The 27,712-nt window shown below is 36.8% G+C and overlaps 1 protein-coding gene across 3 annotated transcripts in view; it reads left to right on the top strand.

Annotated features, from left to right (window-relative positions):
* Window positions 1-27,712, top strand: part of RNF145 (ring finger protein 145) — a 65,609-nt gene that overhangs the window by 35,798 nt on the left and 2,099 nt on the right. For all 3 annotated transcript variants that reach the window (XM_019945168.3, XM_019945184.3, XM_019945177.3), the window contains 7 exons: window positions 168-259; window positions 7,933-8,168; window positions 10,641-10,816; window positions 14,435-14,575; window positions 17,093-17,275; window positions 24,496-24,643; window positions 25,542-25,898. In XM_019945168.3, the coding sequence (XP_019800727.1) occupies window positions 168-259; window positions 7,933-8,168; window positions 10,641-10,816; window positions 14,435-14,575; window positions 17,093-17,275; window positions 24,496-24,643; window positions 25,542-25,898 (1,333 nt within the window). The remainder of the gene's footprint in view (window positions 1-167; window positions 260-7,932; window positions 8,169-10,640; window positions 10,817-14,434; window positions 14,576-17,092; window positions 17,276-24,495; window positions 24,644-25,541; window positions 25,899-27,712) is intronic.

Below are 27,712 nucleotides of genomic sequence, written 5' to 3'. Positions count from 1 at the left end.
CCATCCCTCTATAATTTTTTGTACCTAAAGTTTTCCTTAGTATAGATGTGGATAGAGGTGTTATTAACATAATATGCTTTTTATAAGAATGCTGTGCTATAGCAGCTTCTATCTCCCATATGTGCTTGGAATGTATCTAATACATTCTTATCATTTTACTTATTTAGGGACTACGTTAGGAGTGAACTGGAGTCCGCCTATGAAGGACCAATGTATTTAGAACCTCTCTCCATGAATCGGTTTACCACAGCCTTAATAGGTAAGTATTATAAAAGAATTAAAAGTGTACGTCGGAACCAACCAACCTTAATTACTATTTTCTAAAATTGGTTCATACTTAATACAAAAAACTGGAAAACTCAAAAGTTATTCATGATGACTTTCAAAACATAGCCATTGTTAAATGTTAGTCTTTTTCTTTCATACATAGGTGTTTCTTATTTTACATGTTTATGATCACATATAGCCTGTAGTTGCTTGTGTTTTTTTAAGGGTAATGTAAGTATTTGGGAAGATTAATTTTAAAATAAAGCTAATAATTACTTTGTAAGATTAAAATGAAATACGTAATGTCTTAGTATTGTTTACTGTTGTTGAAAGCCATTATCCTGTAGTCAAAAATAAAGTGCCAGAAACATCAAGAACTTGAGACATGATTGAAATATTCAGGTAGCAGAATGCTTAAAACAGAAGTGTTGGCTAGGACCCCAAAACAATATAGATACAGTCCAAAGTGAAATACTAGACCCTACCATGCCAAAGTTGCAAAAAACAAAGTGAGAGAAGACCTCTCACTGTTGTGGCCTCTCCCGTTGCGGAGCACAGGCTCTGGACGCGCAGGCTCAGCGGCCATGGCTCACGGGCCCAGCCGCTCCGCGGCATGTGGGATCTTCCCGGACCAGGGCACGAACCCGTGTCCCCTGCATCGGCAGGCGGACTCTCAACCACTGCGCCACCAGGGAAGCCCATAGTATGTAATTCTTAAATTCACCCATGTAGAGGGTGTTAAGAGGTTGAATGTTGGGATTTGAAGGAGGATTTCTTTAGGGAGCTGTTTTCTCTAAAATACCTGCTGGGCCCTTCTCATTTAGAGAATTTACTGGTAGACCATTTGGAGACACATTTTTTTGTGGCTTAGTGGGGATACTAGAGACTGGTGTCCAACCTAGGCCTGCAATATCTAAAGCTACACCATCCAAAACAAGCCACATGTGGCTTGTGAGCCCTTGAAATGTGACTAGTCCAAATTAAAATATACTGTCGTGTAAAACACATCCAATTTCTCAAACGTAGTACAAAAACGATGTAGACTGTCTTGTTAATTTTTTAATATAGATTGAATGTCTATGTGATAATATTTGGGAAATATTAGATTAAATAAAATATATTATTAATTAATTTTACTTTTTTTTTACCTTTATAAAATGATGCTACCAGAATATTAAACATTATATATATGGCTTGTATTATAATTCTAGTCTGATATAAAGGCCAGCACTGGGCTGGCTGGCTGGCTGTTGAGTTTCTGACCGTGGAGTGAAAATGTCTTGAGAGGTTCTCCTGTATCATCTAATCTGTGTAGGCAAAGGATGTTAGTTTACTATGGACTAGATGAGGGCCCCAAGAGTCAATGGAATTTTCTTAGGTCCTCCCAAGACGGCCCTTAAAAAGGATGAGAAGACTCCAACAGGGATTGAATTTAAGGAGCTGAGGAAAGAACCAAAAACAGCCAGAGGAGGGTACATAACAAGCATCAAGGGTACTGCAGATGAGAGATCCACAGTGATGGGAACAATCAGAAGAATCCTTAAAAGTGCCCAGGAGAAAGGAGATCCATTTTAAATACGCCAACTGTAGGGAGCACCAATACCATACCATTGTAAGAACATAGTTCAGTAAGAATTTTCTACTTCCCTCCCTCTCCTTCCCTGCCTGCTTCAGTCGTGAGTAAGTCAGGAAAAGTGTGAGATTGTGCTGGCAGAGAAAGAGGAAGAAGATTGCCTTAACCTCTCTACTCCCTCTCACAATTGCAGGTTTTCTGTTATGCCGTAGGACGCCTCAGCTGGAATAAAGGAAAACCCTCAACTTTAAATCAGTTTCAAAGTTTTGTTTGTTATTAGATTGAGATTAGATTAGATTAGATTAGATTGTATAACCTGTGCTAGATTAGAAAAGGTATGGGACTTGCCTTAGGGGCAGGAGAACACTCAGTTCACAGAGTGGCTTTTAAGACAGTAGGACACAAAAATAATGTTGCTTTATGGCTATATCCCATGAATTGGTATATTCAGTAGTGGTGACATCCAAGTATGAAAATATTTGCTAGGTTAGAAAACTCATAAAGTGTTCTCTTTTATTCTATAATGGACGCAATTTAGTATAAATCTGTATATTTCCTTAAATTTTTCCTATCAGTGGTTATGATAGTGTGTTTACTCAACTAAGATTCAATTAATTGGAAATAAAACAAAATCCGTAAACTATTAAGTAGCAATTTTCTTTAGACTTTGATTTTAAAGTAACTTTCTACTCCTTTTCTTCCATTTCACTAATGAACTTTTAATGAAAAATTAAGTAATTTGAATATGCCATCATTTCTTAGGATTACAGACTTCTTGGAGATAGTTCTTACAGTGGAATTCTGAAATCCAAAGAGTACATTGTGATTTTGATTTATTCAGAATTGTCAGTTGGAATAGGCATGTCAAGTTAAACAACTTCCTTTTCTCCTGGAGCTATAGGAAAGATTTCCACTAACAGTATGACTCCTTCCTTCTTTCATCTAAATAAGAGGAGTAGTCTTCTCTTAAAGAGAATCACAGCATATGAGTCATAGTCTTCTGTGAAAGAAGATAAATTAAATGAAGCCTGTAACCCCAGAGCTGAACACCGAATGTGCTGTCCTAGACTTATGGGAATTTTCAGAGCTTAAAGGAAGTTTACAGCATGCTGAACAAGGAAATTTTTTTTTTTTTTAAGAAGAAAAAAGAGAATTTTATTTGAGCCAAACTGACGATTATAACACAGGGAGCAGATTCTCAGAAAGCTCTGAGAATTTGAAAAAGGAAATTTAAATATCATAGCTGTGAGTACAGTGAAAGTAAGACATACCAGAATGAAAATTCCTAATCATTCTTAATATTAAAGCATTTCCTCTGAGTATTTTATTTCTTTCAGAGTTTTAGCTAATTTTTTAATCAAAGAAATATACTTACTTTTAAAACTCAAGAAATACCACAATTTTATGATAAAAATCGGTTTTCTCCTGTACCACTCCTCTCTACTCTCAGGTATCATTCCGCAGAGGCCTTTCTCCTTTCAACTCACCTAACTTTTCCCTGCTGTTTTCTCTTTTGTCCCCTTCTGGAAATTCTCTTAATTGGTAAGGTTCCTCCCACATTGAGCCCCTAATTTTCTTACTGTTCCATTTTCCTTTTTCTCTCTCTCTGTCTCTCTCTTTGTCTTACTTTCTGAGATTTCCCAACTTTATCTTACAACCCTTTTGTTGTTATATATTTTAATATCCTGGAGTTTGTTTTCTTTTTATTGTGACAGTCTTTTAAATTTCTTAGATATATTATTTACTTTGAAGCTTTCTTTTTTTTTTTTATGGTACGTGGACCTCTCACTGCTGTGGCCTCTCCCGTTGCGGAGCACAGGCTCAGTGGCCGTGGCTCACGGGCCCAGCCACTCCACAGCATATGGGATCCTCCCGGACCGGGGCACGAACCCGTGTCCCCTGCATCGGCAGGCGGACTCTCAACCACTGCACCACCAGGGAAGCCCCTGAAGCTTTCTTTTGTTCCTTGCGTTCTCTCCATTTGTTTTGGTCTTTGCCTTACCTGGGACAGCAGTATTTCTTAAGCCTGGATTAGAATCACCTGGTTATATTACATAAAAAATTATAAATACTGATGCCTAGACCCCATATGAGGCTGATAAACTGTAAGTTTTACTTAAATATCCTTGTGTGATCATTTGTATTAAAGTGAGTTATTAAGTTGTCGATTGGAATCTCTTTAAGGCTTACCAACGGGTATGTTTCACATTTGGTGTCAAGTGCGACTGGCTGTTTTTGGGGGGACCCCTAAGTGTGTGTATTTGTAGGTCTTTTCACTTGGACTTGGGTCAGTTTCCCCAAAGAAGAATCTTTCTGTCTCCTGTAGGGGAGGCTAGTGTCAGTGACAAGAGCTGGGTGGCAATAAACATGGCAGCAGTGTTTGGAGATCTAGAGTGATCTCATCCTTCTGGGTGCAGACTTCTATTTTAATCTCCGTTTTTCATTTGGGCACTGCACCTCACCTCTGCCCTGAGCTGTGCACAGTGCCCAGGAGCCTATTTCAGCCTTTCTGGAGAGCAAAATTCAGTCTTCTTCTCAGGGTGGGGAAAGAGTAGTGGCCTGATAGTTGTTTTCTAGCCCCTAAGATTTTGTTGACTTATCTTACTAGGTGGCCTCTTCTCAGTTTTCTTTTTCTATTTCTTTCTTTTTTTTTTTTTCTGAGGGTAGAAAGTGAGATTTATTGAGTACACTGCGGGGGAGACCAAGAGGGGGTCTACGCTGGGGGAGAGAAACTGGGCTTCTTTTATGGTCCCCTCTGGTCACCCTTGGGTTAATGTTCCACCCGTTTGGTGGTTAGGGCTGGGTGTGTCATAGCTCTATCTGCCTGGAATGCCAACTGCTTGTGACTACTGATAATTTCCCGTTGGGGGGAGAGTGCATTTGTCTTATCTTAAAAGGACCGCCCCAGCCTAAGATGGCTGTTCTTTTGTTAAGCTCTACATTTCCCCCCTGTCAGATCAGCAGAGTCAAATCATTGACATCTGGGCAACGACATCATCTTGGGCTACTTCCTGCTGAGAAAGGGTGACATTGGGTCCCAGTTGGCTTTGCTGGTCGGCTGTGGGGCTGTGGGATTCTGTGTGAATAGAAATTTTGGGAGGGCTGTTTGAGAGTAGTCAACTGTATTGATTCTAGAGGTTGGAATCCTTGTCTTGTCACCATTTGTAGCTTGATGGAATGAAGTTGGTTTTGTAGCAACTTGTTTGACGTACTTGGTGACGTTGGTGGATCAGGATGGAAAGAGAAAAGAGGATCTCACAGTGTGCCTGGATTTGCCCCAGACGAGCTGCCGCTGCCGAATGCACCAGGTGTTAGAAGTGAGGAGTCCCAAAGCTAGGCCCAAAGGACACTACCACCCCATCGGGCAGGGACAGTCAGTCGATATGGGACTGGGCTTTAGGTCCGCCAGAGAGTCAGGATGTGCAATCCCTGGTCTCCAGGGACCTTAGACCATCGGCAGTGTTGAAGAGGAGAAAAGACTTTCCAGAATGTAGCCCTTGGGGTGACAGTGAGTCGGAGCCCGTCTGGAGACCTTGGGTCCCGCTGAGCAATAACCCTGGCCGGGGACCTTCAATTGCCCCAAGTCATTAGGCCGATCACTACTATTGGAAGACTGATTAGAAAAGGCAGACAGAGGCATTCCCTGTATGGGCCACCAAAATGCTGTGGAATGTGGTGATGGGGCTGGCAATGTGGGTGGTAAAAGAATTCACCGAGCCAGAAGTGAGGGTAGAAAGCGAGATCTATTGAGTACACTGCAAGGGAGCAGAGGGTGAGAGCAAGCCGGGGGGGGGGGGGGGGGGGGGGGGGGGGGGGGATCTGCCTCAGTTTTCTTTATTATTAGGTGTTTTTCTCTTTCTTAATGCCTTTATGAATGTTTTTCATGTGATTTGAATATCAGTTCTTTAAAGGCTAAAATTAGTACTTTGTGGGAAAAAATACCACATATGTTACATACAGTGTAGTAGATTGTTAATAAATTTTCAGCTTTGTATAAAAATAGTTGCAGTTTTTTAATTCTTCTAACAATAATATGGATAGAACACAAATTAGAATCTAAAAATATTGTTTTGCTTTTCATTGGCAAGAAGGAAGAGAATTTGACTGATTCCTAAATTAATTTGGAAGATGACATGTTCAAGAATTTCTAAGAAATTCTGAGAGGAGCAATAAGAGGAGACTTGTCCAGTCAGTGAAAAGGAATAGTGGGCACTGTCATCAGAGTAGAGCACTGAAAAAAATTAGCAAGTTCTGACACAGACACAAAATACACAGAAGATTCTGAAGTATACCAAAGTGGCATTTCAAATTAATGAGAAAAGAATTGGATGATTCCAATAGCTAGTTTTGAGACAACTGACTACACATCTGGAAAAACAAACATAGGTCTTTACTTTTTACCTTATTCTAAAATAATTTCCATATATATTAATTTTTAAATTAAAGAAAATATAGGTGATTACATGTATGATCTTGAGTAGGGGGAGCCATATAATTAACCATGGCACCAGAAGTAGAAACCATTAAGGAAAAGATTGATAGGTTTGACTCTTTATAATACAAACTTCTATACTATGAGAGAAAAAGTTATTAAAATACTCAAATGACAGATTGGGAAAATAGAATCATATGATAAAGGAGGTTAATATCTTGATCAAACAACAGAAGGCTACATATCCTAGTAAAAGAATAGACAAAGAATGTGAACAAACGTTTTGCCAAATAATTGCAAATGCGTTTACATGTTGATTGGACAAAAAGTTCGTTTGCGTTTTTCTGTAAGGTTACGGAAAAACCTGAACGAACTTTTTGGCCAACCCATTACTTATTGGTAATGTTCAGTGCTACTGGTAAACGACAAAATACAAATTTAACAAAAACTTAGAAAATATTCCTTGCCCTTCCCTTTCTTAAATTATTTTCACTGTTGACAGGTAGGTGAGAAAATGGGCACCCCTGTACACTGTGTGTTTTGTGTCTGTAGGGCAATTGACAGTATGTGTTAAAAGCCTTAAAAAATGTTTCTTCTGACTCAGTAATCCCACTTATAGGAATTTAGGCTAAGAAAATATTAGGAAATGTGCTCCAAGTAGTTTATACAATGATGTCATAAATGTACAGGCTTATTCATAACAAAGCATTTTATAATTATGAAACATTTGAAAATAGCCAAATGCTAATATTGTCATGTGCATTCAGTTTTTTAACTAAAAAAACAACAAAAGCCTTTATTTATTTATTTGAGAGATATATGCATAATATGTATTAAATGAAAAAAGTTGATTGTGTGTATGCTATAATCTCCTTTATATAAAACATTTGTGTATATTCACATGCATAGAATAAATCTGAAAAGGTAACAATATGAATAACTTTGAGCACTGCCTAGGTTTCAGATAAAATGCTAAGGCTTTACGTGCAATACCTTATTTAATGAACACGACATTAACAGTGCTACCTTTGGGTGACAGGATTGTAGGAGATTGAGGCTTCTTTTTCCTTTTTCCTTCTCTGTATTTCCTAACTTTTCTATAATCATGCATAATCCTCTGTGAGAAGAATTTGTTGTTTAAACTTCTCAGTTTTAACTTCTCATTATTGAGTCATTTGGGAAGGCTTGCATGGTCCTGTAGAAACAATTAAAGATTGAAAACCTCAGAATAAATCTTGTCACAGCATGATCTTGGACAAGTAACTGTATCTCTTGGATTTTATACTTTCACCTCTAGAGGAGAACAGTTAAATATTGAGGGCCTTTGTAAAAGGAGCTAAATATATTTAGTTGTAACTGAATTCTTTTTTGAATGAGACATTTTAAAAAATTGCCATATTATATATGTCATCTGGAATGTGATGAAGACCAGTGGATATTTGTGCTGCTTCTTTTAAGTTAGTCCTAGGGAATGGGTGCCCAAAATTCACAGAACATGTAATTTTGGTCAGATGAAATTAAAATTTGATTTAAAATATTATCTAAGAGATCCTAACTAAACTCCTTCAAAAGCTGTGTCATCATCCTTTTCAACAGTGTTTTGTTTTTATTTTGTGATTACCAAATCTCGAAATTAAATATGTTCTCCCCCCCATTTTAGGTCAGTTGGTGGTGTGTACTTTATGCTCCTGTGTCATGAAAACGAAGCAGATTTGGCTCTTTTCAGCTCACATGCTTCCTCTCCTAGCACGCCTCTGCCTTGTTCCTCTGGAGACAATTGTTATCATCAACAAATTTGCTATGATTTTTACTGGATTGGAAGTTCTTTATTTTCTTGGGTCTAACCTTCTAGTACCTTATAACCTTGCCAAGTCTGCATACAGAGAGTTGGTTCAGGTAAGACTGTGTAGATAAAATTCTACATAAATATTAAGTATATTAAAGATTTAGTTCACTTTTATTTCACAGTCATGGTCATGGTAACATTATGTTTGACAGTTTCAAAATAGTAACTGTTTTCAACCTAATTAGGAGCATCTGAGATTCTTTATTAAGTTCTATTGAGAGGCAGTAAAGTTAAGTAAGTGCTTCTCCAGAAGCAGATGGTCTGGGTTCTCACTCTGATGCTGCTGTTTACCAGCTGTGTAACCTGGGGTTAGTCACTTAAGTTTACTTATCTGTAAAATGGAGCTAATAATAACTGTTGTACTTAACGCATAGGGTAGCCGTGAGATTTGAATGAGTTCAGTGCCAGGTAGATGATATTCAGTGTTAACTATGATAACAAAGACAAGAATGATGTAGAATTGAATACCTAGAGGTCAAATCCTGTTTTTTTCCTGATTATAGCCCTACCGTGAGTACAGTTTTTTCCTTACGTTTGTTTAATAGACTGAGAAGTTAAATAGTTCTGGGCTATGGTATGACAGATTTCATTTAGATGTGGTGCTTGGACTGATTTTGCCAACATAACGTGCTTCTGTCTCTCCTACTTTTATCAGCCTTTGCTCTCAAACAGATTATTTCCAGACACAAACAGTAGGTATTGAGGAGATAAATAGTTCATTTGATTTAATCAGTGAATTTCAGTATATAAAATAGGTCTTAAAACTGACATTGGTATAAAGAGAGTATTAAAATGGGCATTCTCTCCTAGCTCTTTACTGTGTGCGTGACCCTAAGGTACAGGAAGCTTTCAGATTGGTCAAACTGATACTACTAAATGAATCCTTTCCTTGTTGTTATTGTTGTGGCCCCAGGGGCAGATTTTCCCAGAAAAATTTCCTAAGCTCTCGGCCTTACCCTGATTCTACTGATTTCTTCATCTTACATAATGATTAACTTGAGCAACTTTCTTGAAAGTAGATCTTCAGAGGAAGATGAAGTTATTTTCATACTCTCATTGAACAGTTTCTTCGTGGGGAAGGGTTGTTGTATGCAGGGTCAGAATGATGAATTTATGTATTTTTTATTTGAATTCAATCTTGTGGAACTACCCTGGTTTGTAAGAAGTGGTAGATATTCAGTAAATATTACTTGGATACTGTTTATTTAGTTACCATAAGGACAAAGCCTCCGTTTTTCAGTGTCATGTTTACCTTCTTGGTTGCCATAAGGTTCTTGTAGCACAAGGTGTTGCAGTTGAAAATAAAGTATGGGTTATGAAATTCGCGACCTGGAAAGAATTGGATAGACAAGAAGTGGAAACTGTCAGGTATTTTAGTGGTCTTTTCCTTGAATGGAAAGAAGGAAAAGTACTCTACCTCTCAGTGATCAGTTTGCTGCTAATAGTAATTTTGCAGCTAGCTGGACAATTTCCTTTTTCTTGCAATATTTTCTAGTTGGGAAAAAATGGGGGTTAATCATGACTCAGTTTTAGAAAAAATATTTGATTTACAGATGAAAAAATGTAAATTTAGAATAAGCTACAAGTCAGTGTATTTTTATTTAAGGTCTTTATAGTTTTTGAAAAATTCTGGTGTCACACCGAGCATTCCGGCAAGACCAATTGGCTGTTTAGGTTAGAGCTTGTAACCTACTTGGCAGAACCTTGTTGTGTTACCAGGGTCCAGTCCCTGGCTTAGTAACTCCAGAAACTTGGTTACAGCTGTACTCCTAGGCTGAATCAGATTATGAGAATTAATTCCTCCTAATCAGTCTCATAAGGAATTGTTTTATAAACTAGACAGCTAATTTATTGACTTATAGTAGTTTAATAAACTTTTTTTAGGTGTACCTTTTTCTCTGGTGTTAATACACTTGGCAAACCAAATCATTTGAGAAATGTTGCTTGATAAATACACAGTAGGAGCAAGGGGAAGTGATTTGTCTGAGGGAACAGACTTCCTGTCTTTGCTCCATCATAAACTTCTCCAATGATTATTCTGTCTTCCATCAAACTACTTCTCATCTGTGACCTTCCTGAATAAACTCTGGAAAATTCTTTTATATTTCCCTTCCTCCTAGCCCCTCAAGCAGTATTGCATTGTTCATGCTAGTCCTGATCATTTTGATTAGACATGAGTAAGTTTACCAAGGCTCCTCACACTCCCTTGACGTAGTTTAACTCTGACTGTGACTTTATTTTGACATTATCCCTGAACTCTTAGGGCAGTTTACTGTTGCCATTTGATGAATGTGTGTCAACAGTTAATAATAATTCAAAGTCAGAAAATTAACAAAGACATGCTAATTCCTACTTGTATGTATAGAGCTAACTTTGAAGGAATTTAGTTGAAATAATCTTGCAAGAAAAGAAAAGCTACTCAGTTTTTCTCTTTCAGTACTTTAGGTTAAACTCTTTTGTGTTTAAATGTGTTTATTGAAGTGATACGAGGTGTTTTCCTAAAGTCCTATTTTCTTACTCAGGTAGTGGAGGTATATGGCCTTCTAGCCTTGGGGATGTCCCTGTGGAATCAGCTGGTAGTCCCTGTACTGTTCATGGTTTTCTGGCTCGTCTTATTTGCTCTTCAGATTTACTCCTATTTCAGTACTCGGGATCAGCCTGCATCACGAGAGAGGCTTCTTTTCCTTTTCCTCACAAGGTAATTAATAAGAGTATACGATACTATATATAACCCTAGGAAGAGAAAACTTTGATCTAGGAATAGTAAGTTTTTCAAATTAACTTTTGTCACTCTTTTTATAGTGCTTCATATTCAATTAAAATAGGATTTTCACTCAGTGGATGCCTAGGTCTGGCAGTGTAAGGAGGTGCTAATATAATAATGGTGGTATATTTGGCTGCACTGTAGACCGTAGTACAGCAAATGATTTGTGGAAAGGTATGTAGCAAATTGTAAAAATGTTTTTTCAATTTCAAGTTAAACTACTGGAAAAGAAATATGTTACTAAAAATAACTATCACTTTGAGTATTTAATATGTGCCAGCCACACTAATAAACACTTCTTCATACTTACTTTTATAGCAGCCCTGCAAGAAAGGTACCTTATTATCATTAGCATTTCAGAGGTAAGGAAATTGTACCAAGAGTAACTTGCCCAGGTGCCAGTGCCAAAAGAAGGGATGCTGACACTCAAACCCCATCTGAGTCCAAATCCTATGACTTACCTATACACTTTCACTATGCCCTGTTATTTTCAATGTTTTGCTTCCGTATTAATATAGAGTCAAATAATGGTAAAATGAGTATATCATAGTATTTTACTATTTAACCTAAAGGAATTCTAAGACTTGGTTTCTAAAATAAATTATTTTAAAAAAATCTTAAGTCATTAGAGTCCTTTTTCTACCTCATTATCTTTGTTGTGAGCTTATCTAGACATTTGTCACTGTTAAATTTCAAGTTTCCATCTCAGTCCCTCAGAATCTAGCAGATGGGTCTACATCTTCATTCCCTGGCTCATTGTCACTTTAAAAGGCAAGAAAGAAACTCTCCTCCTGGGAAGTATAGGCGAATACAACTTTAGAGTTTTAGTTAGTAGAGCTGTTGTTTCGCAGCCATCCAAAGTGATGGAGTGTTGTGCACCAAGTGGTGTAGGGGAGGAGAAGTTTAAGACAGATTTACTCTCTTTAAGGAGCATGTTACTTGTTAAGATTGAAAACGTTACAAAGTTAAACAGCAATAAAAATGTCATGGGGCGATACCTATTTTGACAAGTAAGTAAAATAAACTTATTGGTACTGAGTCAGATTTTGTACTTTCTGAGACTTTTAATTAAAAAGTAGCTTTTATAAACATGCAATAAACTGATATCAAACACATTTTAATGGCCAATTCATTGTTTCACTGCTATTTGTTTTTATGTAAGTATCATGGAGATTTTATGCAGAGTTTTAAAATGGTCCAAAAAGTAACTGAATTTAAAGAGAAAGAGAGATATACAGTTCAGTGGTTAGGATAACCTAAGTGTGGGACTGGGATTGGTCATGTTTTTTTTTTTTTTTTTTTTTTTTTGCATTACGCGGGCCTCTTACTGCTGCGGCCTCTCCCGTTGCAGAGCACAGGCTCCGGACGCACAGGCTCAGCGGCCATGGCTCACGGGCCCAGCCGCTCCGCGGCACGCGGGATCCTCCCAGACTGGGGCACGAACCCGCGTCCCCTGCATCGGCAGGTGGACTCCCAACCACTGCGCCACCAGGGAAGCCCTGGTCATGTTTTAAACCAGATTATTATCCATTGTGAAGCACAATCAAATGAAGCATAGTATAATGTAAGAGGCTTAACAAATCAGTAAGCTATGAATGAATTTGGACTTAACAAAGTAAGAAAATAATGCTGCAATTTTAGGTGAGGCTTAGATATCTTGCCAAAATAATTTTCTTCTTTATTCCTTTTCCATACATAGGATAGATTGCCCCTTCTCTATATAAGAATATTTTAATTTGGTGTTTTATAGAGAAGTTCCTGTGTGGTTCTTTCATTAATTTGTGTCTCTGTAAGCATTGTTCTTTGTCCTTCTTGATGCACTTGTGCGTTAGGTTATGTGTGTATGTTGCTTTGCCAATGAACAACTTACTCTCAAAAAGGAGGATCACAAGTTTACCAGGATACCCTGACTAAAACAAACCAACAAAGCATGGCAAACAAACTGAAAAACAAAAAGAAGGGTTTTTTTGCAGCCAGGAAATAGAAACTAAAATCAATAAAATGTCTCATCGAGGAGAGATGGGAAGAAAAGTTTTATAAATTTCCCAGCCTCTTTCACTTCCCCAAAGCTAGGTTGAAACCTTTTGTTTTCTTTAGTATGCTCTTGAAAAATAGCACCACACATTTTTTTTTTTCCCCACACATTTTTTTAAAGTAAGAGAAAAAGAATGTGCTCCTCTTGAAAATGTAATTAAATCATACTGTTTGGGTAAAAAAGATTTCTTTAAAAATAGACACAAGAATAGAGAAATTGTTTGGACATTCAGTAAAACTTTCAGACTTTTCCAATGGCAATGAAGTAAAATTTTTAGTGTTATTTTTAGCCATGATCCTCATATTTTTAAATTACTGGACAATTTGTTGAAACATGGTATATAATGATTTTTCTGAGAAAAATATCAAACATTTCAGAAATTAGACTTTTAAGAATGCCATAAAATTATTTATTCTTTAGCTGTCAACTACCATGATTGGTAGATATTTTGGCTCCTAATGGAAAACCAGACATTTTTTTCCTCATCATAATGCACAGTGGTCTACGTAAAATTAGATGTTTTCACATAAAAAGTAACTTAAAAACAGTTGTGTAAGAAGGATAACCGTGTAGCAGAGGCATGGAGCTACATAGTAAAGGGCAGATACTGATTTGCCTGAATGAATTCCTCATCCATGCAAGACATTATTCACTGAAATTTCAAAACTTGATACCATGCTTTGAATGTTTTTTTATTAGTTGCTTTGTAAATGCTAAATCCAAATTATTGGTACATAATATTACATATATTTGCAAAATACTTGTGAAATTATTCTCAAATGTGTTCAATAAAAGTATTGAATGTATTTCTATAAAATATGAAAGTATTTCCAAGGTTTAGTGCAAGTCCAGTTCTCCTTATTAAAAATTGCTATTAAAATTATTTTGAAATGGTCTTGGGCTATATTCTTGGACATGCTTTTGAAATAACCCAGAAAAGACCTGCATTTACCTACGCCTAAATTAATTAAAATGTAAAGCACCAGTAGCATGGAAGACATTGTTGGAGTGAGAGGAGTCAGGGGCTGCAGAGTCTGCACAGGCCCTACCCCATAGCAGTTTGGTCAGAGAAGGAGTTTTGACAAGGAACCACATTAGCAGTACAGTCTGATCAATTTGAACAGCCAGAACCTTTCAGAAGAACAATGGGCAACTATATACATTTCTTTTGAATATTATCAGCATGTTAATTAGATTTTCTTAAGGTTTGAACAAGATTTAAGCCTTCAGAGTTTTACTACCTTTGAAGGAGATGATAGTTAATAAAAATAAAAAAGACTGTGTTTCAGATTTGGTGCTATGTGCTGAATATTTGCCAAAGAGTTAGAAAAATGAGGTTAGGATAATAATAAGAATGGATTTAAATTATTAACAGAGTGGTTAGGTGATTTCATCTCAAATTTTGGGTGTTTTCATTGAGGATCAGATCAAGCTTGGTGGTTATTTAAAGGCCTAAGATGTTTCAATTCCAAATAAACAATTTTTATCGGACAATATTTCCCCCCCTTTTTTTCTAGTATTGCTGAATGCTGCAGCACTCCTTACTCACTTTTGGGTTTGGTCTTCACGGTTTCTTTTGTTGCCTTGGGTGTTCTGACACTCTGCAAGTTTTACTTGCAGGGTTATCGAGCTTTCATGAATGATCCTGCCATGAATCGGTAAGTTCTTCACCCTGAATAGCTCTAGACATTTAAATCTTATGTAACTTGAAGAAGGAATGATGAATTTCTTTGTTGATGAATTTTAGAGGAAATGGAATTTTGAGGACTTTTTTTTTGGAATGGTTGCAATATTTAGATTAAAATACTATGAAAAAATAACTAAATTTCTGTGTATAAAAGATGTATTTTTATTATATCTACATAACAATGTATATTAGACACTTTCCTTTCCTAGATTTATTTAAGAGATTTTTGGATAGCTTGCTTTTTCCCATTTGACGTTTGTGTTGCTCTGCTAAAATCAGATTTCTAAATTCGATACTTTCTTAAAGATTTTTTTTTATGTTTGAACATAATTTTGATACTGATTGAAGTTTCAAAGGATGCATTAATGAGGATGCAGAATAGTTATTCCAGTTGTTATTAAATCACTAAGATCAGGTATTAGGAAACTACTTCTAGAACTTGTCATGATTTCTGTTATCTGAATTAACATAGAGGTTTAATGGTTTCATTTATATAAGTTTATGTAACCTCTTCTTAAAGTATTTAAATTTTTATGGACTATTTCATGATTAGTAGATGCTGAGTACCTTGTAAATTGAGGGGAAATTTTAATTTGTTGTGTATTAGTTTTTTAATGACAGAAAGGAAAAAACCTATGCTCTGTAATTTTCCTGCCAGTCCCAGCTAACACCTTTATAATGGAAAAAGGGAGTGGGGACAAGACAGAAAAATAATTCATGTTTAAGTTCACAGAATTCATACCATTCAGAAAGCACAAAATGGAAAATGACAACTTTCTTCCCCTACTTCCCATTTCCTCTCCCCAAAGGTAACAGCTATAGATGGTAATTTAAAACATTTCTTATAGGGAAAAGTATATATAGTCTTTTCCACATACTATACACATTGTTCTGTACCTTATCTTGTCACTTAATATGGTTTAGATAGGTTTTTTGTTTTGTTTTTATGTCAACACATACACCTCATTCTTTTCGATGAATGCATAGTATTGCAAAAATAATGTATCTTTTTTTTTTTTTTTGCTATTTAAAAATAATGCTGCTATGAGTGTCTTTGTTCATGTCTCTCTTTTTAAACCCTTAATTAGGAAAATTTTAAACCAGTAAAGCTGAGAAAATAGTAAAATGAACCCCTATGTATGTACCTGGCACCCATCTCCAGTAATATGGCCAGTGTTGTGTGTTGTGTGCCCCTGTCAATTCCACCTACCTTGTCCCATAACACCCCCTCCCTAGCTGCATTTGTTTGGAGCAAATCCCAGATATAATATTATTTTACCTCTAAATCTTTTAGGAAAAAACCATAACTACAATAGAGCATTCATTTCTGATAGAAGAATTCCTTGACATCAGATACCCAGTTGGTGTTCATATTTCCCTAATTATCTGTCTAAATTTTAAAAAACATTTTGTTTGCTCAACTCAGGATCCAAATAATGCCCATGTTGTAGTTGACTGGTATGCCTCTTAAGTCTCTTTCAATATTTAGTTTCCTGCTATCTCTTTATTTTTTCCCTTTAATGTTATTTGTTGAAGACATCGGATTGTTTGTCCTACTTAGTTTTTCAGTCTGGATTTTACTGATTGTATCCCCATGATGTCACATAACATGTTCCATTGTTCACTTTATCTCTCAAATCTGTGTGTGTGTGTGTGTGTGTGTGTGTGTGTGTGTGTGTATCTTAAAAATCTATATCTATATATCTTAACTTTTGTAGTACATCCATAGGGTAAATTACTAGTAATATTATTGAATTGAAGGATATGTACATTTTAAATTTATTAGCAATTCTTCTCCAGAAACATTTTACCTGTTTATATCTCAACATTAGTCTGCCCATATTTTTTTACATTCCTTGTCAGTACTTGGGTCATCAGGCTTTGAAATATTTGCTAATTTGTGTATCTGAAAACTGTACCTGTCCTTGGCTCATTTCTCGTTTATTTGTAAGATTCTTTATAATTCAAGTCAATAGGATAAAAAGGTCTTAGGACTTTGTATATATTTTCCATATGGAAATTGAATTTCAAAAAAAGTATTTTTGTTTATGTTTCTGGTTCTTATGGTCTTCTTAAATAGACCTTCCCTACTCCAAGATTATAGAGACATTCACCTGTGGTTCTCTATTTTATAATCGGGATATAGCTCATGATGTAAATATGTATATAATTCAGTGGATATCTAAGAATGGTAGGAGTGTCTGACTCGTTAGCCAAGCCTGGTTTGAATACTTTTATTTATCTGAGAAGTTGCTTTTTTTTCTTCTCACTGTATGCTAAAATTATAGCTATTATGTTTTGCACATGTAGTGATACATTATGCTTGTATATTATTACACTGACATTAATATTCTGATCAAGTTCTTTTGTCGAAGTCAGAATAGATCACAAATATGTAATAACAGTCTAAGCCTTTGGATTATTTTCCCTCGGAATTAAATGTGATTCTGATTATTGTTTGTTTTTCCAAAAATGTGTGCTTTTCTAGGGGCATGACAGAAGGAGTTACGCTGTTAATCCTGGCAGTGCAGACTGGTCTGATAGAGCTGCAGGTTGTTCACCGGGCATTCCTGCTCAGTATTATCCTTTTCATTGTTGTAGCTTCTATCCTGCAGTCTATGTTAGAGATTGCAGATCCTATTGTTTTGGCGCTGGGAGCATCTCGAGACAAGTAAGAAACTTCCTAAAAGAAATTTTTGTCATATTGTTTACATAAGTTTGTTGTCTGAAGATCTAGGTATTGTTTAGAGACAAGATGGATAAATAATTGGTATTAGCTTATTAACAAGTTTACCTTTTTATTTTTTGTATGTATTTGACTTTCCTGTTTTTTTTTCTCAACATTCTTGTATATAAAAAGTCACATTAAAGGCCAAGTAATTACAAATCAGCTTTTTCTTCTTCAGAGAAATGTAGTACTTTTTTATACTTATACAGTTTTAAAATTAAGAATGTAGAGCATAAAATTCAGCACAGTAAATATAACAAATAATATACAATTTTATTCTGTGCAGTGCTAAAGGAGAGGAAGCATTGAGAGAAAGGGCAAATGAAGGAGAGAAAAATAAAGGTTTCAGACAATCATAAAGATGGGCATTTATGGGGCTTCCCTGGTGGCACAGTGGTTGAGAGTCCGCCTGCCGATGCAGGGAACACGGGTTCGTGCCCCGGTCCAGGAAGATCCCACATGTCGCCAAGCGGCTGGGCCCGTGAGCCATGGCCGCTGAGCCTGTGCGTCCGGAGCCTGTGCTCCGCAATGGAAGAGGCCACAACAGTGAGAGGCCCGCGTACCGGAAAAAAAAAACCAAAAAAACGATAGGCATTTATGGAATAACAGTCTCATCTGATGGCGTTTTGCAACTAACTGAGGTTATAATGGGGGTTCTTGACACCTTATGGGACCAGCTGGATTCATATTCATCTCATATTACAGAAATTTTCATAAGGAATAAAAGTCAAATTATTTGGCTCTTTAAGATACTATGATGTAAATATGTATAATTCAGTGGATATCTAAGAATGGTAGGAGTGTAACCTACCTAATGGTAGGCTTATGGTAATTTATACAAGGATTTTCTATAAGGAATTGCTTAAAACTCAGTGCCACTATTTTTTTCCAGCATGCTTCTACATACTCTGATTATTGATTATTGAAATACCCGATTTAATTGCTTCCTTGGTGGTGCTTTATAAGTAAGGAAATTAACATTTTAATTATAGTTAATCAGATTTATCTTTCTATCCCCATATCCCATAGTGCCAAATATTCTGAAAACTTGTCAAACCCATAGAATGGCTGAAAGAGTCAATTTAATTTAAATAAGCTCAAAGCTCTTGGATATGTTTCAGATAATTTTAATCATTATACTTATTTGAGATTTGGTTTTTAGGTTTAAGGTTTCTCAGCAGAAGCATTTAAGATGTTGAATTCAATGGTGAACTTAGTTAAATAGTCACTTAAATTGGGGTTTTGACCTAAGTACAGTTACTATTTTGTCATCTCTGGCAGTATCCTTTAGTATTATTAATTATACCAATTAAAAGACTGATATAATACAATAGAAAGTTTGGAAAAGAGAGAGAAATAAGACCATAATTTCACTGCCACAGGCACCAGTAAATTCAGTTCTGGGTCCTTCCAGGGTGCTGAACTAGCATCATTACTGGCTTCTTCCTCCAAGATCAAATACAGAGGAAATTTAGAGGGAAAGAAGCAAGACTGAGAAGCCCTGTGTGTTGGTGTGGAGTGGTTATTTTGGATTGGTGTCACTGTTGTTACTCGTGTCTGTAGCAGCATTAATTGGCCTGAGGCAAGAGAGGCTCTTGGCTGTGACAGGATGAGATAGGAATGAACAGTTAAGGTTCTGTTCTTACTTCTCTCCCACTACTGCCTATGGTAATTAGAATGTACAATCAACAGTTAAATGGCAGTACTTTTTAAAACAAATGAAATGGAAAAGTTGTGAGAAAAATGAAACTTATTAGAGCTGACTTAAGAATTTAAAAGCTTGGATAGTTCTGTTAAAGAAATGGAAGCAAATGGTAAACATCGTAACTCAGATGGTGTTATAGGCAAGTTCTACCAAACTTTGAAGGAGCAGATATCCCTGTTTTAAACAAATGCTTTCAGACAATAGAAAGACTATCCCCCCACCCCTGCTCATTCTTTGAAACCAGTATAAATCCATATTGAAATCAAACAGACAATTTGAGAAAGATAAAGTTTATTTCACTCACAATAGGAGATACTGTGAAGTTTTTATAATAATTGGCTCAAGTATAGACAACTTGACCAATGGAACAGAGCCCCCAGACAGGTCCATATATATATGGGACTTTGGTGTATGGCCGAAGTGGCATGTTAGATGAGTGGGGCAGGTGGTTCTCTTCTGTAATGTAGCTGGAAAAAATTGGTTTCTAATTGGAAAAAGGTGGAATTGGATTCCTGTCTCACAGCCGTAAACAAAAGAATCAACTCCAGAATGGTAGAGCCTTAAATGTCAAAATAAAAAATTAAATCTGCATAGAGTAGTATATTTTGGACCTTCAAGTAGGAAAAAAAAATTATTAAACTGATGGAACTGGCCGTGAAAGACTGAGACTAAGAATGACTATGATTATGAAAGAAAAGAATGATAAATCTAACTATCAAAATTAATAACATTTTCTAAACCTAAAGGAAACTTGTATTAGAAATGATGTTACAAACCTGGGAGAAGATATTTATAGTATTCACACTTCCTCAAGAATTACTATCAAGAATATATATGTAAATAGCTCAGATTGGTGAGAGAAGTGGATAAAATACATCATCAGCCTTTTAGTGAAAGCGGAAACAATGAATATGAAGAGAGGTTCAGTGTCTTTAGTGGTCAGAGAAATGTGAATCAAGACTGCTGTGAGATACTGTTTTAAACCTGTGGAAGTGGCAATGAATAAATAATAGAAAAGAAGGAAGGAAGGGAGAGAGAGGAAAGAAAGTCAGCTGATACCTAGGGTAGAAGAAAACATAGGTCCCCAGATATCCCACGTTTCTGGTGGGAGTGTAAATTAGTGTAATCACTTTGGAAAACAGTTTAGCATTGTCTCCTCCTACGCAGATACTCAAGACATTCTTGTGCATGTTCAGGAGGGACATGTAGAAGAATGTTCATAGCACAACTCACAATAGCAAAAACCTGGGAACAAATCATGTGCCAATCAAACAGGAAAGGGGGTGAATAAATGTGATAATAGTCACAGTGGAATGTTAAAAACATAGTGATGCATTAAACATTTTGAATGATTCATAGCAATATATAAAGTAAATCCCCAAAGATGACAATATAGAATGTTTTGTTTTGTTTTGTTTTGTTTTGCGGTACGCGGACCTCTCACTGTTGTGGCCTCTCCCATTGCGGAGCACAGGCTCCCGACGCACAGGCCCAGCGGCCATGGCTCACGGGCCTAGCTGCTCCGCGGCATGTGGGATCTTCCCGGACCGGGGCACGAACCCGTGTCCCCTGCATCGGCAGGCGGACTCTCAACCACTGCGCCACCAGGGAAGCCCTAGAATGTTATTTTTATGTCAAAAACAGAATTTTAAAATACACTCTTTAGGAGTACATATGGATAAACAAAACTGTAGAAAGGGAAGCAGGCAAGAGAGTGAAGAGTACAGGACTCATGAAATGGTTTCATTGGGTGGAGGGAGGCAGGACATGGACTAGGCTGGCCTGCCACATGGTCCAGGGCCTCTTTTGTACGGGGAGATGGGTTCATGAATGCTTGCTACATTTCAGGTATTTAAAATAGCTAATTGGCTTACGAACTAATAAAAAAGGGGGACATGCACAGACCAATGACGATAGTGCATTCTGAACAGAGGATTGTGATTAATTCAATTAAGTGTACCAGGTTTGTAATTAATTCAATTAAGTGTACCATTAAAAAAGGAAATGGAAAATTTTCCTAATTCTCACATTAGGTTAACAATTAAATGGTAATATTGAAACTCTGCTTCTCTCTGTCGTTAAGGAAGTAACTATTAGGGGAAAATCCTCACACATCTTGGTGTTGCTAAGACTGGAGGTAATTTCCAGTGTTTAAACTTAAAAATGTGTCTCAGATAGTTTTAGCTGTAGATATAATTGTTACTTTTATCCAGGAATTTTATTACATTTGTTAGCAAGGAATTTTACAACTAGAGTCTACTGTATTCAAATGATATAGCAGAGTTTCAAATTCCGCTATTCGTTTTTGGTTTTGTTTTTTTTTTTTTTGCGGTACGCGCGCCTCTCACTGTTGTGGCCTCTCCCGTTGCGGAGCACAGGCTCCGGACGCGCAGACTCAGCGGCCATGGCTCACGGGCCCAGCCGCTCCGCGGCATGTGGGATCTTCCCGGACTGGGGCACGAACCCGTGTCCCCTGCATCAGCAGGCGGACTCTCAACCACTGCGCCACCAGGGAAGCCCCACTATTCGTTTTATGTTTAATTTTAAATTAGATTTTTATTGAATTTTAACTGCTTAAATAAGGATAAATATGTATGTAATGTTTGTGTATATATAAAACATAGAAATCAGACGTAAGTTTAAAACTGTTGGCATCATGTTATATTTACTTTTCTTTGTATATGTATAAATATATGTTTGTATGTATATGTAAATTATATAAGTGAATCACAGCTAGCTTGATTTTGAAAAATATATTTAAAGTTTTAGGGCAAATTGCCCTATTATAACTACTGCCTGCTTTTCTTTAAAAAAAGTAAAAGTTTGGAATCTCAAAGCAGGGCTACTGTGGCAGGTTTATATTTGTCCCTTAACTTCTCATAAGAAAAATGTGTGACAAGAAAAGATGTAAAACATTTTCCAAAGTACCTAGCTTTAATTTTAACCAGAATAATAATTTACTTTCTTATCAGACTTGCTAACGGTGGACAGTCCCACACAGTATAGCATTTAACTTAGTGTGGTTATTTTTCCTCCCACCTATGTTGTAGTAGAGTTAAAGGTAGGCAGGATGATTTATGTTACTCTTCTGTCTCCTTGAGATACTTCACATGGACTTGAGAACATACCACAGATGCTGATATTTAATTAAAACAGCATAATTATTGTGGCTATGAGCTTTAAACTATATTGGTTGAAATTCATGTTTCCTCGTAATGTTTTTAAATAATCTGTGTTTGTTTTTATTAGAGAATCATTAAATGATTTAGGACTTGATATTCAGTTTACATAGATTGTAATTGAGTTTTTTTAAGAGAGGGGATGGCTGTTTGGGGCTCACGCTGATTTCTTTCTAGATTTGTGATCCTTATGTTAAAAAATTACTCCAACTTTGGCTTTTATTTACCAAGGAAATGGAAGTATCTAGCATCTTTTTTTTTTTCCTCTTTAAACCCCTTTTGGGGTAATAAGTCATTACATCATCATTTGTCTTATAAATGGGATATATAAAGTAAATAATAAACTTGTAGGGGGTGGAAATCATACCTTTTTTATTATTGCACAAAAAGATTTTTTCAAGGTTCTGCTTAAGGCACTTGTTGGGGGAGGGTTTTGTGTCATTTTTCTTTTAGAAGTTGGTTTACAATCTGTATTAAATTTGGGGTATATTTAAGGAATGAGCTGTTAGAATAGTACAATGTACGAAGAGCTAAATAAAAGAAAAGATTATGTTCCTTCTCCTTTTGCCATAACTAGGGGACTCCTGCTGTGTATTCCACTATTGACAAGGAGGATTCAAGTGGAATCAGAAGCTGAAATCTAAGTCTAAGAAATTTCTTGACTTGTTGGGTGTCTTAAAAGCATAAAGTTATACATGGAACAGTTCTGCTGTGTAATGACCACAATTAACTTTTGTCCTGCTTATATCATAGGGCTTTGCACTTGGGTGGATAGATGGGTAGGTAAGAAAAGGTAGTAATTGATGGAAAATAATTTGAAAAATATCAAGCAGAAATAAGTTTTCAAGTTTTATTTGGCACTTATTTGAAACAAGCCTCTGTGCTTAGGAGCTGGAGTTATCCTATTTTTGAGGAGATTAAATATGGGTGATAAGACTTTTTTTAAATGTGTGTATATATATAAAATATTTTTATTTAAATAATAAATATAAAATAAAAATATAAGTAAGAATGTTTAGGTGTATATGATACATAATGTATAAAATATTATATATAAATATCTATATATTGAAGCAGTGCTTCAATTTATTGTATGATTGTTTGGTACAGATGTTAAGAATTCTGAGAGGGTAGGTGATTCCTGGGGAAAGGATATCATTACCTGTATAAATATATTTGTTTAGCTTGAGCTAGTCTAAAGCGTTTAGAAAAGGAGAGAGTGGAATGCAGGCATTTCTGGTGGGATTTTTAAGAGTGCTTGTGTCTTTTTGGGAAGAGAGTTAACCATCTTTGCTTGTAGTGAGGGACAGATGTTGGCAAGTTTGGACCAAAAAATTGGGAGTGATAGGGACTTCCCTGGTGTCACAGTGGTTGAGAATCCACCTGCCAGTGCGGGGACATGGGTTCAAGCCCTCGTCTGGGAAGATCCCACATGCTGCGGAGCAACTAAGCCTGTGGGCCACAACTACTGAGCTTGCATGCTGCAACTGCTGGAGCCCGTGCTCTGCAACAAGAGAAGCCATCGCAATAAGAAGCTCGCACACTGCAACAAAGAGTAGCCCCCGCTCGCCGCGACTAGAGAAAGCCCGCGTGCAGCAACAAAGACCCAACACAGCCCCCGAAAAATAAATTTAAAAAAGGCTTTAAAAAAAAAAATTGGGAGTGGAGGACCTAAAATGCCAGGCTAGGAAGTTTAGAGAAGGTATTGACAGTATTATGCTAGCAGAGCTTTAGAACGATTAATCTCTCTAGGAACAGGGGCTAGAAGGGAAGGAAGATCAGCTAGTAGGTCTTAAAGTGCAGTGGTTCATAGTTTTTCCCCAACCTCAACAGATGTGAGGGGTAATACCCCTGCTCATAGGAGAGCCATTCCTCTTAGTAACACTGCACTCACGGCTGCAGAGATTTTCATCCAGGGTGGTGCAGGTGAGGAGAGGACGTCACAATTTAAGACAGCACATTACTGTTAAAATTGTTGAAGTTTAATGCTATAAAAGCCTGACATCGCTTTGAGATTGCTTGGAATGGGAATGAGATTGAAAGCAAACTATTCAGAAAAAAAAAAAAGAATTGGTGGTACTTGTCAATTGACTGAGTATGGGGTGTTAAGAGAAAAGGTGCTTTGAAGCCTTTGACATGACTTGCCCTGAAATCTAGCACTGTGACTGGCACGGAGAAGGGTGTGCAGTAAAATGCTGTGAAATTGAAGCATGGCACAAGATTGGTTAGTGGTGCTGCTAGGTTACAGGCATGTTAAAAGGATACTTTTCTTTCTCTAGGAGTTTATGGAAACACTTCCGTGCTGTGAGCCTTTGTTTATTTTTACTGGTGTTCCCTGCATATATGGCTTATATGATTTGCCAGTTTTTCCACATGGATTTTTGGCTTCTTATCATTATTTCTAGCAGCATTCTCACCTCTCTTCAGGTAAGCCCAGGATTAATTAACTTTATATAATAACTGATTTTCTTACTTTTCCTTCCAGGAAAGGAATTAAACTTTTTCAAGATTAATGATGATAAGTGGTCTATTTAGGTGATTACTTCCCATCCTCTTTACTAGAATGCATTACATTATTTGAGCATAGGCGTTAGAAGGTAGGTTATTAAAATACTAAGCCTATCTGTCACTGCAGTTTTTTTTAATCAAGGTAATTAAACTTTGCAATATCTCTTTTTCAAAATGATATGATACAGAACTGTCATGTAAATCTTAAATAGATAAGTAACTATAAAATATTAAAAGATTTTAGTGCTTGTTTGGAGCACATTTTGCCCACTCAAAAATATCCATAGTTTCATAATGTATATAAATAAATGATACCTGTGTATGTATTACACGGACATGATATATACTTTACACGCACACACACACACAATGTTACCATGGAATGGATAAACTTACTGTAACTTAAAAGTGTATCTTGGCTGCCTAATCAGTAACAAGTAAAAGAAAAACGTAGCACTGGCAATAAAGATTTATTCATTGTTTCTTGTAGAAGTAAAGGTTCTTTGAAAGTTGAGGAATAGATATGAGTACAGAATTAGGAAATTTTAGATAGAATTGTGAGGGTTTTGGTGACCAGGGGAAAGAAGGAAAGAATGTCAGAGAAGACTGATTACTAATCAGAATCATTTTAGTAAAGTTATATCTCAGGGTACTTTTCAGTATCAAAGATCTGTATTACTGAGATCACCCACATTTTAATTGTACCAGTGTCTCCTATGGATATGAAATCTGGTATACTAAAGATATTAGTAATGTGTTATCACTTAAAGTCTAGGAAAAACTTTATTAGTGATTATATACATCTTTTTTTTTTCAGGTTCTAGGAACACTTTTTATTTATGTCTTATTTATGGTTGAGGAATTCAGAAAAGAGCCAGTAGAAAACATGGATGATGTCATCTACTATGTGAACGGCACTTACCGTCTGCTGGAGTTTCTCGTGGCCCTCTGTGTGGTGGCCTATGGCGTCTCCGAGACCATCTTTGGAGAATGGACAGTAATGGGCTCAATGATCATCTTCATCCATTCCTACTATAATGTGTGGCTTCGGGCCCAACTGGGATGGAAGAGCTTCCTTCTCCGAAGGGACGCTGTGAATAAGATTAAATCATTACCCATTGCTACGAAAGAGCAGCTTGAGAAACACAATGATATTTGTGCCATCTGTTATCAGGTAACTCATACAGTAAGAAGCCATTTGGGTGGTTCATACCGTGTATCCCTTGCAACTTTAACCACATTATCCAAATTCAAGTTAAATTTCCAGGCAGAAATTATCTCCTGGGTAAAAAAAAAGTGGGCCTCAGATATTATTAAAGACCTGATAAAATATTTCCATTTTATTTCTAAAGTAAGTTTTAAATTTAGTTCCTCAAGTTCTAATTTATTGTTATTTTCAACATTATTGCTCACCCATAAATAAAGGAAAAACAGGTCAGGTGTATTTTATATTTACTCCTGAATATACACACATACACATACACACACACACACACACACACACACATGCACACACACACACACACACGTACTATCAAATACATATTATCATTCAGGAGTCAGCAACTTCTGAAAAGTGGTGTGCCAAGATTCTGACTCTTTCCCTCTGGTATTTCCAGGGTAGGGAGTAAACGTTCATTCACTTGACGTAGGTGGAGAGAGTATGCGCTTCCCTGTGGGCTGAGGTATATCTGAGGTGGATGCAGCCTCTGTGTGGAAGTGGGGGGCAGGAGATATGGCAGAGGCACCCAGTTGGTGTACATTATGGTTGGCCTCCCTGGCATCTTTGGCACGTGAGCCCTCAATAGCTGATGACTGCCTTCTAGCAAGAATTGAAAGATAGTATTTAAATCCGCTTGGAAATACAACAGTAACAAACAACAGGCCTAGAGTTTAGTCACCAGTCACCTGTGCAGGAGGGTGATTGAGTAAGAAGCTTTTTACAGCTAACTGTACTGTTGGAAGTATGGGCAGAAATTCTGGGCCACAGCACAAACTGTTCCTTTCAAATCACTCTTAAAAAGTGTGGGCTGGTGGGAAAAAAACTATAGATAGTGTTAATGAGTATACAGAGGAGGTACTTGCTCCAAGGCTGCTTTACAGTGTAGATGGGATGTGTATGTGTTTGTGCGTGAAGGCCATCTAGAATAAGAATTTTTCCTAAGAGTAAAATTAAGCAGCCACTTTTTGATTGTTATTAGAGCATACTTTTGGGTACTAGCAAAATAATATTTTCCAGGTTGTTGTTGCATTTGCGGGGATTGAGGAGCAATGTAGATTCCCCCAAAGTTAAGTGGTCATTGTCTTCTTTTGGGTCCTTTGTGCTCGGTAGCCTTGTTGTATGCAGGACAAAGCATATCCAAGACAGATTTGTGGCACATCAACTTCAACAGCCTATGTCTAAATATACCATCTCTGGGATTTGAGAGTCCTCTTTTTGTATTTCCTGTTGTCACATCACTTTTTTTGAGGTGCTTGAACTACCTGCTGATATCACACTGAAAATAAAACTCAAATTGCTTACCTTCCTAGCTGGCTGCTCTTCCTTGGATGGCTTTCTGCTTAAAAGTTGACTCCCAGGTGTTACCAGTTCTTGGCAAGGAATTTCTATTATAGCCACAACTCCTTGTTTTGGGACTTTAAACAAAATTAATGGTTGATCAACCAAATGTATGTTGTTACAATTTAAACTTCATATCCCTAGCCTTCCCTCCCCAAATATATCTTATGCAAGGACTACTAGTGCAAAGTATACCATTTCTTATTCCAGTGGTTATTAAACTTAAGTGTGCATTAAAGTCACATGGGTGGCTTGCTTTACCTATGGATTTGTGAATGCCATCTTCAGATATCCAGTAGGTCTGGGGTGGCCCCAGAATATGCATGGTTAGCCAGCACTCCAGGTGATTCTGATGCACTTTGAAAAAACACTGGCTTATATCGTGAAAACTGGGATGTACATTGTCCCTAATGAAGTTTCCACTTCCT

The sequence above is a fragment of the Tursiops truncatus genome, chromosome 3 (assembly GCF_011762595.2).
Source record: "Tursiops truncatus isolate mTurTru1 chromosome 3, mTurTru1.mat.Y, whole genome shotgun sequence".
NCBI classification, from domain to species: domain Eukaryota; kingdom Metazoa; phylum Chordata; class Mammalia; order Artiodactyla; family Delphinidae; genus Tursiops; species Tursiops truncatus.
Note: the sequence above shows the minus strand (reverse complement) of the source record. Positions and strands in the feature narration are given on the sequence as shown.